Raw genomic sequence first — 14,799 nt, 5'->3', positions numbered from 1 at the left:
TCATTACGAGTATATGTTGAGCAATGATACAAGTTGTTTTAATTTTGCTTATGTAATACTGTGTGAATGCTTCTATACGATTATTAGTTTCAGAACATGCCATGCCATGAGAGAAGGGAAGGCAGAATTAAATGCAAGTTAACAACGAGGAAAAAAAGAGGAGTTTAACTGCCTGTCATACAGTCAATGCAGGTCCCCAACAATGAGACTATATGAAGAAGAATAAACTAGAGGAGGATGAGAAACAAGTGTTTAAAAGTTAATGTTACTCTCTCTTTGGTACAAAAATAATTAATGAGATAAAATAAAAGCCTTAGTGGTATTTTTCTATAAGAAGTACAGCAGCAATTGCTACTCTTGAAACTGATGGAACTAATTTTATGTATTTACATACTTACATATGTACCACCTAGTTGGTGTTTGATACTATCTTATAGATGAGTAAGGATGATCCAAGGAAAATGTTTATACGTGTGCGTGTGTGTGTGTGTGTGTGTGTGAGCACACATGTGAGTGCTTGTGTGTATATGAACATGGTTGCATACATATGGGCATCAACTATGACAGGAAGGTACAATTCTTACACGAAGGCACATAAAGCAGGGTAAACAGATGACACAAAATAGCTACAGAGCAACAGTAGAGTAGGCCTACATAGCAGCCTTGTACAGATATATAACTGTTTATTTCTATTGAAGCCCTTATTGCATATCAGAGCAGTATCCTTACCTTGAGAATAAAGTTATCTTCAGGCTGGAGTTTATTATCCACAGCAGCTTGCTTCACCATTTTTTCAAAATCTAGATCTCGTTTCCTAGGAACATCCAGTGCAGGGAACAGATCCCCAATGAGACCCATGAAGACAGGAACATCATCAGTAACTATCTTTGGTATATTGAAATCTCTCAAGGCCCGCATTAACACTTGATCTTCTGGTCTCTCTCGGTCACTACGCTAAAATTATATAAAAATGACCCATTCAGTGCACTATTATTAAGGTTATTTATGATCTGGTTATTCAGAAAGTGAAAACATCCATGTACTTTGCTAATGTAGATATATTTTCATCTGCACACTGTGATAATGTAGGATTTATGTAAATGAATGACTGGATGAGTGGATAATGGCTTAGTAAGGAATTATTACTGACAAGCTACATAAAGGTTTAATTATCACTGCAAAGAAATGAAGTTGCCCAGTTCATCTTTTGTTTCTTTGCATGTTCATGTCCACAGTTCTGGTACACAGTGACAGTACTGATGCGTGTATGAGTTGTGCTTGTGTGAATGTGTGTGTGTGTGTTTTCTACTTCAGAACAAGGCCTTTTGGCCAAAAGTTAAAATGAATAGCACTCTTTTTGTTCTGCCTGTCTACAACTCAGTGATTCCTGTATATGGTGAGCAGCAATCTATTCTTTTCATAATATTGCTGTTATTCTATACAGAACTTTACGTTGTTTAAAAATGAACTACTAATTTTTTTAGGTGATAATTAAAACTAAAATTAAGTCCACCCCTCAGGCATATGAGTAATCTAGTTGTAAACATGGCCAAACTCGCTTTCTTTAATTCAAAGTTTAGATTGATTCTCTCAATTAGATTTTAAAGATATAGAATCTTTGACTAGTTCATGACAAAAACTGCTATAACATGGTAAATGTAGCATTAGGTAATTATTTTCAAGCAAAGAAACATGCAACTACCATATGGACTGGTAACAAAATTAACCTGCTCTGAATCAGAGACTCTGATACAATCCAATTCCTCACAGAGCAAGTAGTAAACACCAACTGATAGCACACTATTTACCATGCAATATTCTTAGTTACTGTCACTGATTTAAAACATTTATTTGGCAAATTACAGCATAGACAAAGATGGCTTTGTGACATGAAAAAGAATGTGAAAAAGGGAGTCCCAGCTAAAGCAAGGGGAAAAGTTACCAATATTGTCTACAAATATGTCTAACAGAATATTGAAAACAAAGTTTCAATGAGACAAAATGTCTGGCCAATATTTACCTTCAAATGATGAAATTCCAAGTGCTGCTGATAGACAACACACAAAATCACAAAAAAAAACTATCGTAGCGTGTGGAACTATTAATTCCTTCCTCACGAAGGGAAGAGGGTTGTGTCTGGGAACCTAGAAAGGAGGAGCAGGTTGCTAAGATCCCAGGATGAGGCAGACCCACTAGTGTGACAAATGGGGTGGAAGGGGTAATCAAAATTGTCATTTTCCCTTTTTGTCCTCACAACAAGTGAGTACCTCACACCTGCCTGGGGTCTGAGATATCTGCACTCCCCTCTTCTTTCTTAACCTCTCTTTACGTATCCCTCCGCCCTCCATGTGAAACGAACTCATATAATTCCAAAAGCTACTATCTTTTTTCATACTTTTATATGAACGTATTGGTTCCTGAAGGTAAGTACTGGCTAGCCCTTCTGTCTCCTTGTAATTTTATAATTTTCTAAAGGAAAGGTTAATTTTGAGGCAACACTGACATTGCAACTTTACATTATTCTGTTAAGAATGTGATTGGAATTATTATATTAAGTATGATTCCAAAGGTCTGAAAATAATATAACAAACATAAGGGCCAATCAAATGAAAACAAGACAGATGGAAAAAAGTAAGTAAACTGAACATTATTTTAAAAGTAGTCACCACAACTGTTAATACATATATCCCACAGCAAGACATGATGGTGAATGCCTTCATGGAAAAAAGTTTACAGTTGTGTATTGTAATGGTTCTTTATTTACGTGGCCATTACGGCACTCCAACCCCAGTTCTCGATACCAGTAATATCAAACTACTTTTCTGAGAAGTAACAGACATATTTTTGTGACAATATTCACATTTGGTTTTATTAGTGTATAGTTACTCTGATGTATCGATATATTACAGTGACATGGTTCTTGTGTGTATTCATTTCGGTGAGACTGTCATAATCATTGATTTACTTGTAACCGTTTTGGCATGAATGCACACAGAGCAGTCTTTGTTTCACTTTGCAGAAGTTAAGTTGTTATTTTGGTTAGTAAAAAGAACAGTCAAGTTTTGTGTTTGCTTAAAGTGGAAATTAAATATATGTAGACTGATACAAATCTGTTTTCTTGATGATGTGACAATTATGAAGAAGTATATGTGAATTTACAATAAGTTTATTAAAAATGTGGATCGTGAACACCAAGTCAAAAATTATTTCTACCATGCCATTGTTCTGATCTGGGATTGTTTGATCATTAAGAATTTCCTGAAAAACGCATTTGTTAGGTCTTCAAATATTGCTAAAATACAGATCTGGACCTTCTAGCAGTCAAAGTGGAATCACCCTAGAATCAACAAGATGAGCCATAACAACTTTGACGAAATCTACGTGGGAATCCATTCAAGATAAATGCCAAATTAATGACTTTTTTACAGTGACCTTGTTATTTCTATTCTAACGATACCATCCACAGTCAATAACTTAGTTGTTGCCAAATAAAGCGAACATATGCTATGTGAGCAACACTGTTAATCTGATTTCTAATCTACTTTGCAAGTGGTGGTATTGTTAGACTATGGAACCATAATTGTACCCAGGCATGTATCTCTTCACAGAAAGCATACTGATGGCCTCGAATCTCTTTCATCAGAGCTCCAAAAATATTGAAATTGCATGGGGAGAGGTCTGGCCTGTATGGAGGATGTATAAGTGTTATTCCATGAAACTTCCGCAGCATACTCTAAACAACCTTAGCAACATGTTCTGACTGTACACTGGTGATTGTAATAAATGTGCTTTCAGTGCTAAATGGTGTATTTCATGGATGACCTTGCTTGTGGACTTGGACTAGAGTCTGGTTATGACATGATATCATTTGGTGGAGACACTAGGTACTCCAAAATATCTACATAACTGTGGCTCCAATGAAGCAATGTAAATGTCATAGTCTACATGTACAGAAACTGAAATGCAAGCAGCAGATCATTCCCACCGTCAGTATATTTTTTATACCAACAGGCTCCAAACCAGTAGTAAATCAACTGCACATCAAGCATTCATAAGTGTTTATCAGAGATGCCAGTTGGGACCCAATGAAATTGTGGAAAGGATTTGACTGAGTAAGCAAATACAACAGATGGGATGACATGATGTGTTTGGCAGATCTGTACTTTTACTTGGACAGCACAAGCCAGCAGAGGTATGAGAGCAATAAAGAGAAGCTTAATAGTTGGGATAAATTCCAGGCTGAACTGCAGACAGAAAATTGGATGACAGTCAACAATAAGTCCACTTAGCAGAGAAACAACTGAAGAATATAGCCCAATGTCATGGGGAGACACTACTGTCCTACATACAGAATGTATTGAGCCTATGTCACACTGTGAATCCAAGTATTACGGCATCTCATTTTCTTGATGAAAGGAGTTGCAAAAGGAATGTACCAAGCTCTTCTGATAAATAATGTCATAACAACAGAGGAATTCATGAAGAGGTGCCATTGCATTGATGAAATGCAGCAGAAAATCCACCAAACAAATGAGCCAGGAAGAATAGACTCAGACTTATGTAGCAGCCCTTGAACAATAACTCATCACCCAATAACTGCAGGTACAACCAACTCCTATGCCAAGACTAATACCCCATAGAAGAACAGACATTTGGATACCTGGGGGCAACATGCTGGTGTTTTTTCCACTGTGGACACCATAGACTTGTCATATTGTATTGCAGAGAAAGAACATGAGTTTTTTGACGGCTACTGCATCACCAGATGTCAACTATAACAACAGTTCTCTTCGCACTAGTCAACTGTAGACCTTTATAGTTGACCTGTGAGAAGTAAACCATTGGCATGTCCTGGATGAGGCTGTTACCTGCATGCTGTAACCATTTGCCACCATTATACAGAAATACCAGTTATTTGTCTGTCTGCTGACTTCAAGAATTCTTTGTGATGCAAAGAGGTGAGACTACCAAAGATACAAACCCTCCATGATGGATGATAGTTACCAACATGTCAGGAAATCTCACTGACATCAGCATCAATGGCCAACCTGTCCAGAGGGCACTTGACCCAGCCTACCTTTTCTTTAATGTTAGATTAGATTAGATTAGATTAATACTAGTTCCATGGATCATGAATACGATATTTCGTAATGATGTGGAACGAGTCGAATTTTCCAATACATGACATAATTAGGTTAATTTAACAACATACTTAAGTTAATAAAACAATTTTTTTGTGTTTTTTGTTTTTCTTTATTTTTTTCTTATTTTTTTATTTTTTTTTAATATTTTTGTTTTTTTTGTTTTTGTTTTTTTCTTAACTTATATCTAAAAATTCCTCTATGGAGTAGAAGGAGTTGTCATTCAGAAATTCTTTTAATTTCTTCTTAAATACTTGTTGGTTATCTGTCAGACTTTTGATGCTATTTGGTAAGTGACCAAAGACTTTAGTGCCAGTATAATTCACCCCTTTCTGTGCCAAAGTTAGATTTAATCTTGAATAGTGAAGATCGTCCTTTCTCCTAGTATTGTAGTTATGCACACTGCTATTACTTTTGAATTGGGTTTGGTTGTTAATAACAAATTTCATAAGAGAGTATATATACTGAGAAGCTACTGTGAATATCCCTAGATCCTTAAATAAATGTCTGCAGGATGATCTTGGGTGGACTCCAGCTATTATTCTGATTACACGCTTTTGTGCAATAAATACTTTATTTCTCAGTGATGAATTACCCCAAAATATGATGCCATATGAAAGCAATGAGTGAAAATAGGCGTAGTAAGCTAATTTACTAAGATGTTTATCACCAAAATTTGCAATTACCCTTATTGCATAAGCAGCTGAACTCAAACGTTTCAGCAGATCATCAATGTGTTTCTTCCAATTTAATCTCTCATCAATGGACATACCTAAAAATTTGGAATATTCTACCTTAGCTATATGCTTCTGATTAAGGTCTATATTTATTAATGGCGTCATACCATTCACTGTATGGAACTGTATGTACTGTGTCTTATCAAAATTCAGTGAGAGTCCGTTTACAAGGAACCACTTAGTAATTTTCTGAAAGACAGTATTGACAATTTCATCAGTTAATTCTTGTTTCTCAGGTGTGATTACTATACTTGTATCATCAGCGAAGAGAACTAACTTTGCCTCTTCATGAATATAGAATGGCAAGTCATTAATATATAATAAGAACAACAAAGGACCCAAGACTGACCCTTGTGGAACCCCATTCTTGATAGTTCCCCAGTTTGAGGAATGTGCTGATCTTTGCATGTTACGAGAACTACTTATTTCAACTTTCTGCACTCTTCCAGTTAGGTACGAATTAAACCATTAGATGCTTATCACTGTCAAGTAAAGAAAACTATGTTTCATAATAAGGAAGTGATTGTGTTTAAAGTTACAAATGGGAAATTCATCTAGCCAACAGGACCCTGTATCGTAACAATAACTATAAAAGGCGTAACATACCCCTAAGAAATTTGTCAGTTTAACAGAATGTAATCACGATGATGTTCTTGATGGGACTTCTTGCAGGCACCACAAGTAGTCATAGATTTTGCAACATCAGAGCTCCAGCATGATGAATCAATTCCAACAAGCAAGATTGCTCCGGGCAGTTGTCTGCTGTTGAAGACCTTATTATCCTGCCATCATTAATGAGATGATGTCTAGTCATCAATTGAGTTGCTTATTTAATCTGTGGAGCTTTTGCTGATTGCAAAAAGCTTCTCAGACTCACAAACAAATTTACATGCCAGTGACAATCATAATCATTGTTAAGTTGTCAAGGTGAACTTTGGATCAATTGTCATGAGCAGCCACAATTCACCGAGAAATATACATGTTTAGGGACAGCTGAACCAGTCTGTAAAGGGTAATTAAGTATCATCAATGAAAAATTATGCTCTGCTACCACTACAGACAATGCATGAGAGCAAGCAACTATCAAACTGCCAATAGGATCTGGCTTGAGTGAGGAGCAATGTCAGCAACTTACAAGTCATTCTGCACAAATTTTTGGATGCTTTCAAATCCAGAATGTAGAAAAGATAGACCAGCGGCTCACTGTACAACACAATATCAACACTGGGGATGACCCACCAATTAGGCAACACTCATATAGTGTTACCAGCTGAGTGATGGATAATTTGGAATGAAGTGAAGAAGCCACTGGAGGATGAAATCACTGAATCTTGAGAGTGTCCATGGTCCCCTCCTGTGGTCCTTGTAAAGAAGAAGGGTGGAAAATGGCATCTGTACAGATTGCCAATGACTGAACAAAATCACAAAAAAGGATGTCTATTCATTGCTGTGCTTTGATGACACCTTAGACTGCTTGGAGCATATTTCTCAGCTATGGACTCGAGACAGGCTACTGGAAAATTGAGGTTGACTGCAGAAAGACAGCTTTCATACATCCTGATGGCCTCTGTGGGTTTTAAGTTATGACATTTTGACTCTGTATTGCTTCAGCCACCTTCAAACATATGATGGACAACCTGCTTCAATACCTTGAATGGACACCTTGATTTGCTATCTGGATTTCAGGTAACAACATCTAAGGTACCTGACAATCATGCTGAAGAGTACCGTGAATGCAGGCCTCTACCTGAATCCAAAAAATGCTCATTTGTGGCCCTAGAAATGAAAATCTCTAGACATCTAGTGACTGATGATGGGATATATCCTGAACCAGAGAAAATAGCAGCAGTCACAGATTTTCCATCATCTCGGCATATTCCTGATGTGAGAAGACTTCTCTTAATGTTGAAAGTTGTACATTAGTTGTTGTTGTTGTTGTTGTTGTGGTCTTCAGTCCTGAGACTGGTTTGCCGCAGCTCTCCCTGCTACTCTATCCTGTGCATCTCCCAGTACTTACTGCAACCTACATCCTTCTGAATCTGCTTAGTGTATTCATCTCTTGGTCTCCCTCTATGATTTTTACCCTCCACGCTGCCCTCCAATACTAAATTGGTGATCCCTTGATGTCTCAGTACATGTCCTACCAACTGGTCCCTTCTTCTGGTCAAGTTGTGCCACAAACTTCTCTTCTCCGCAATACTATTCAATACTTCCTCATTAGTTATGTGATCTACCCATCTAATCTTCAGCTTTCTTCTGTAGCACCACATTTCGAAAGCTTCTATTCTCTTCTTGTCCAAACTATTTATCGTCCATGTTTCACTTCCGTACATGGCTACTCCCCATACAAATACTTTCAGAAATGACTTCCTCACACTTAAATCTATACTCGATGTTAACAAATTTCTCTTCTTCAGAAACGCTTTCCTTGCCATTGCCAGTCTACATTTTATATCCTCTCTACTTTGACCATCATCAGTTATTTTGCTCCCCAAATTGCAAAACTCCTTTACTACTTTAAGTGTCTCATTCCCTAACCTAATTCCCTCAGCATCACTCGACTTAATTCCACTACATTCCATTATCCTCGTTTTGCTTTTGTTGACGTTCATCTTATATCCTCCTTTCAAGACACTATCCATTCCGTTCAACTGCTCTTCCAAGTCCTTTGCTGCCTCTGACAGAATTACAATGTCATCGGTGAACCTCAATGTTTTTATTTCTTCTCCATAGATTTTAATACCTACTCCGAATTTTTCTTTTGTTTCCTTTACTGCTTGCTCAATATACAGATTGAATAACATCGGGGAGATACTACAACCCTGTCTCACTCCCTTCCCAACCACTGCTTTCCTTTCATGTCCCTTGACTCTTATAACTGCCATCTGGTTTCTGTACAAATTGTAAATAGCCTTTCGCTCCCTGTATTTTACCCCTGCCACCTTCAGAGTTTGAAAGAGAGTATTTCAGTCAACATTGTCAACAGCTTTCTCTAAGTCTACAAATGCTAGAAACGTAGGTTTGCCTTTCCTTAATCTAGCTTCTAAGATAAGTCATAGGGTCAGTATTGCCTCACGTGTTCCAACATTTCTACGGAATCCAAAATGATCTTCCCCGAGGTCGGCTTCTACCAGCTTTTCCATTCGTCTGTAAACAATTCGCGTTAGTACTTTGCAGCTGTGGCTTATTAAACTGATTGTTCGGTAATTTTCACATCTGTCAACACCTGCTTTCTTTGGGATTAGAATTATTATATTCTTCTTGAAGTCTGAGGGTATTTTGCCTGTTTCATACATCTTGCTCACCAGATGGTAGAGTTTTGTCAGGACTGGCTCTCCCAAGGCCGTCAGTACTTCCAATGGAATGTTGTCTACTCCCGGGGCCTTGTTTCGACTCAGGTTTTCAGTGCTCTGTCAAACTCGTCACGCAGTATCGTATCTCCCATTTCATCTTCATCTACATCCTCTTCCATTTCCATAATATTGTCCTCAAGTACATCGCCCTTGAATAGACCCTCTATATACTCCTTCCACCTTTCTGCTTTCCCTTCTCTGCTTAGAACTGGGTTTCCATCTGAGCTCTTGATGTTCATACAAGTGGTTCTCTTTTCTCCAAAGGTCTCTTTAATTTTCCTGTAGGCAGTATCTATCTTACCCCTAGTGAGATAAGCCTCCACATCCTTACATTTGTCCTCTAGCCATCCCTTCTTAGCCATTTTGCACTTCCAGTCTGTCTCATTTGTGAAACGTTTGCATTCCTTTTTGCCTGCTTTGTTTACTGCATCTTTATATTTTCTCCTTTCATCAATTAAATTCAGTATTTCTTCTGTTACCCAAGGATTTCTACTAGCCCTCATCTTTTTACCTACTTGATCGTCTGCTGCCTTCACTACTTCATCCCTCAAAGCTACCCATTCTTCTTCTTCCGTATTTCTTTCCCCCATTCCTGTCAATTGTTCCCTTATGATCTCCCTGAAACTCTGTACAAACTCTGGTTTAGTCAGTTTATCCAGGTCCCATCTCGTTAAATTCCCACCTTTTTGCAGTTTCTTCAGTTTTAATCTACAGGTCATATCCAATAGATTGTGGTCAGAGTCCACATCTGCCCCTGGAAATGTCTTACAATTTAAAACCTGGTTCCTAAATCTCTGTCTTACCATTATATAATCTATCTGAAACCTGTCAGTATCTCTAGGCTTCTTCCATGTATACAGCCTTCTTTTATGATTCTTGAACCAAGTGTTAGCCATGATTAAGTTGTGCTCTGTGCAAAATTCTACCAGGTGGCTTCCTCTTTCATTTCTGACCCCAATCCATATTCACCTACTACGTTTCCTTGTCTTCCTTTTCCTACTACTGAATTCCAGTCACCCATGACTATTAAATTTTCGTCACCCTTCACTATCTGAATAATTTCTTTTATTTCACCATAAGTTTCTTCAATTTCTTCGTCATCTGCAGAGCTAGTTGGCATATAAACTTGTACTACTGTAGTAGGTGTGGGCTTCGTATCTATCTTGGCCACAATAATGCGTTCACTATGCTGTTTGTAGTAGCGTACGCGCATTCCTGTTTTCCTATTCATTATTAAGCCTACTCCTGCATTACCCCTATTTGATTTTGTGTTTATAACCCTGTATTCACCTGACCAGAAATCTTGTTCCTCCTGCCACCGAACTTCACTAATTCCCACTATATCTAACTTTAACCTATCCATTTCCCTTTTTAAATATTCTAACCTACCTGCCCAATTAAGGGATCTGACATTCCACGCTCCAATCCGTAGAACGCCAGTTTTCTTTCTCCTGATAACAACATCCTCTTGAGTAGTCCCCGCCCGGAGATCCGAATGGGGGACTATCTTACCTCCGGAATATTTTACCCAAGAGGACGCCATCATCATTTAATCATACAGTAAATTAGTATTTATTTGGAAAGTTTGATTGATTCTGCTGTGGTGATTCTGCTGTGGTGTGCATACATAAACTCTGAGATATTATTGTCGCGAGTGGTAGTGAGCGAACAATTGTTGTTAGTAGTTGGACGCAGCCTGCAGTGGAGAGAAGCTGCCGACAAATTAGGTCACAGCCTGCCACAACTGTGCTAGTAGCACTGGAGGAGACTTTAGTATTAGTTGAGGATTTTTGGTAATTTGCCTTTTTGCTGCATGTAGTTGTTGCTTCCTTGTGCACTGGAGTGATTTTATCAGATTTGTGTATGCATACATTGAGAGTAACATTTGTATCTTTGTTATGACCAGATAAGTGATTATTGATTACAGACATACTGGAATATTTAAAGTTGTTGCTAATCAAACTGTGGAAGAAAAGGAAAGATCTGAGTAATGTCTGTCAGTGTTTAAATTTTCAATTTTCAGAATATAGTAAATTAGAAGTTTTTATTGGTTCCTTTCAATTTTTTTCGCCACTTAAAGCATGTTGCCCAAACCCACCCTGATCATTCTATTGTGGGCATGCATTGCACTCTGCATGGATTGCAGCATTTCTTTTGAATTAGTTTAGCACATTGCTGGATGCACAATATTCTCATAGTTGCAGCAGCAAGACAAGGTAAGATTCTGTTGCATGCAGGAGCATTATTGTATTAATTGTTAGATGTTATAATCACAACCAGATACAAGAGAATTTGCATTTCCATGGTTTATAGGAAGAGTGATAAATACCTCCCCTTTTTTCCTCAATCAGTATTCTAATGTTGTAATGTTGTCAGAGATGAAGCTTTACACATTTCTATACATTTTTCACAAGAACAATAATAATTACAAAATATAGAAGTAAACAGTTTTGAATGTGTTCGTACTACTGGTGATTCATATAGGATTTCTGTACCATGATACATCCCTTGCAAGACTACTGCAGGAAGGCACCAAAGTTTCCTGGAACAAGGTGCAAGAAAGATCATTCGATGTCCTTAAGGGGCACTAACATTTTCTCTTGTCACAGCATTAAATGACAACAATGCCAACACAGAACTTGACACCAATGCTAACAGTTGTGGAACAGATGTAGTCCTAGAGCAAATTCAGGAAGATGCTGAAAAGGAGAGAGTTTACTTTACAAGTGATAAAGAGTGCTTGCAGTTGTTTGGGCCATCATCAAGTTTGACCATATTTGGCAAACTGCTTGTGTACCACTAGTGGTATGCAAAGCCATTTCAGGTGGTATGCTTACAAGTAAACAAACCCCACACCGATATAAATACAATTACTAACTTAATGTTACTTTATTTTTAAAGTAAAATGATGGTGAGAAAACTGACAGGTAAAAGTACCACCTGTGTAATAAAGAAAATGGATTTACCGCAGAATATTTGTTTTGGACAGTGTGCAGGACACAGGAAGATCAGATTGTACAGTCCCCATACTCCGTTCATTAGCAGTCACCGCCTCCACCAGGAATAATTCATCTTGTTTTGATGTTGGTGACATTTTGATCAGGTATTTTTGGTTGTTGTTCAAAAGTTTTCGTAACGTTTTCCAATTGCTGTCAACTTATGGATGTGCCAATGTGTGGCGCTGCAATAGTCATTACGCTGTGAACAGTTTGTTATCATTATTGTCACTTTGTTGGGCATTATGTTAAATGGCCTTATGATATGAAGAAAGCTTGTGTCAATGGTCAAGCTTCCACACTTGCTCTCTCCCTCTCACCTCAGGGCTAATTAAAAACTGAACAAGCTGTTAAGACACTATGCCAACCACTGTAAGGAAGGCCAACGATGGAAGTATATGCTGCAATCACATCTGGTGCATTTGGTACCAATCCTGCCTGAAGCAGCATAATTCCACAGAATTGGAATCAACCTACGGGGAAAACTAAAAAATTGACAAATGGGAATCGTAGGATAAAATAGTCAGCACTGACTATCTCACCCACTCTGCTGTCACCGTAGCTGTGCCAACTGCCAAAGATAGGGAAACTGCAAAATTCCTTGTAGAAGACATCATTTTGAAGCAAGGAGCACCCTGTGCATTGATCTCTGTTCACGGAAAAGTTTTCCAGTTGAGGCTAGTGTCAGAGGTAATTTCAACTTGCAACACAGAATGCTTCATTAAGACACTGGCAGACATGCTCTCAAATGTATACTGATAGTGAGCAGAGACTGGGATACAGTACTGCCCATCATGACATTCACAATTAGCACTCCAAAGCAACCCTACAGAGGCTTCAGACTGTTCTTTCTGCTCCAAAGTAATTGGGCTGGAAAAGTAACAAATACACTGTTCCTCCCATTTTGACCAGACAAAACTCAGGATGACTTTGTGGAAAACCTCGTCACCAGGACCAAAGGAGGAGGGTAGCTTGTTTGCATACAGATCCTGGACATCCAGGAGAAAGACCGAGCAATGAGGTACTGCCTGGAAGACTTTGTATGGAATTTTATGCCCATTTGGAAAGTAGTACTATCAGAAAGGTTCATGGAAACTGAAGACCCAGTCAATAACCATGAAACTCTAACAAGAGGGGCTACCTACCTCCGACATTCATCTTGTTAAGAAGTATGTAACAAGATGACCAGAATATTAGGATCAACCACTGGCACCATGTACAGGAACACTGGAAAGATCCAGATCCAGGAGGCTGTAGTTGGCTCCAATGAGAGCTTCTGAAAAGGCTTCAATGAGACTTCCTGAAACTGTGAATTGCTGTTTCTCCAGGAGAGGGAGCAATGCCACAAGCTTTAGTGCATACTATCTGGCATAGCAGTTAGTCTCACTGGCTGATGTGTTGTGGGTCACCACTTCAAACCCAACCACCAGCAAATATTTGTTATCATTGTTTCTGGAAGTTTCGTGAAATATCTTATGTTTGAAATGTTCGTATATTGTGGAACATTTGATGTTTGTATAAATAGCTTCACTCTCCATCCAGAAGTTCAGTCCTGTTCTAACTGTACACTGCACAGTGGTGTTAATAATAAATTTGCTTTTAGGGATATTTCTCTGATGACCATGCTTTTGGATTTGGACTTGAGTGAGGTTACAACATGAGGATATGAAGTAACAGTGAGTCAACAACATGAAGCTAACAGATACATTACAGAAGTTTGGATTCTTTCAGCTTTCGAATAAAAGTGGAAACGGTTGCAAGAAATAAGACAAGGAATAAATTTCATGCAAGTTGCAAATTAAAAGAGCCTTGAACAAGATTTGTAAGCCTAAGTAGTCAGAAATGGATAATATTGCATCTGATAAACTGTGCCTTGATAGCTCAGATGGTAAGAACACTGCCCACAAAAGGCAAGGTTCTGAAATAGAGTCCTAGACCAGTGCACAATTTTCATTTTCTGAAATTGAGTCCTAGTCCAGTGCACAATTTTCATCTGTCAAAAACTTTCAAAACAGTGTACACTCAGCTGCAGGATGAAAAATTCATTATGTATAGAACTATGTGCTTATTAACTGTCCAGAAGGACCTTATTGCAGAGCTGTCTCATTGACTTCAGATGTGACTGTCTCTTCTTCCAGTGACTTATTAAAAAGTTGTCTGAATGGTTTGAGAACCCCTGCCAACCTCATCAGTCCTTGTAAATGTATAAGAGGTAAAGAGGTATGTTTTCTTAATGTTTTTTGCAACCCACTAATCATTATCATCTTCTCATTACTAAATGACTCATGGCCTACTCAAACCAGTGGAGAGATTTTTCCCTTACTGTATGTCTAAGTCCCACAACAGCTACAGAAAAACAGTCAATACTATTTTCTGCTTTTGTTGATATTATTCTACATTCATTTGACAAGAAATTCCTATCTTCTTTCTACTTCTCTCCACTGAATCATACTATATGTTAACAGAGTTTTTGATTTCTCTTTTTAGACTTTCTTCCTTCTCAAGAACAGTCAGACACCATAAATTCCAGTCCAAATCACAGAACGTTAACCTCTGGTTGAGTTTTCAATGT

General features: G+C 38.1%; 1 protein-coding gene across 1 annotated transcript in view; it reads right to left on the bottom strand.

Moving 5' to 3' along the window:
* The window catches only part of LOC126417102 (dynein beta chain, ciliary-like), a 739,775-nt gene that overhangs the window by 240,481 nt on the left and 484,495 nt on the right, over positions 1 to 14,799 (bottom strand). The window contains exon 30 of the mRNA XM_050084997.1: positions 730 to 954. Within this exon, the coding sequence (XP_049940954.1) occupies positions 730 to 954 (225 nt within the window). The remainder of the gene's footprint in view (positions 1 to 729; positions 955 to 14,799) is intronic.

Source organism: Schistocerca serialis, chromosome 8 (genome assembly GCF_023864345.2).
Source record: "Schistocerca serialis cubense isolate TAMUIC-IGC-003099 chromosome 8, iqSchSeri2.2, whole genome shotgun sequence".
NCBI classification, from domain to species: domain Eukaryota; kingdom Metazoa; phylum Arthropoda; class Insecta; order Orthoptera; family Acrididae; genus Schistocerca; species Schistocerca serialis.
This window is presented reverse-complemented; position numbering and strand designations above follow the sequence as displayed.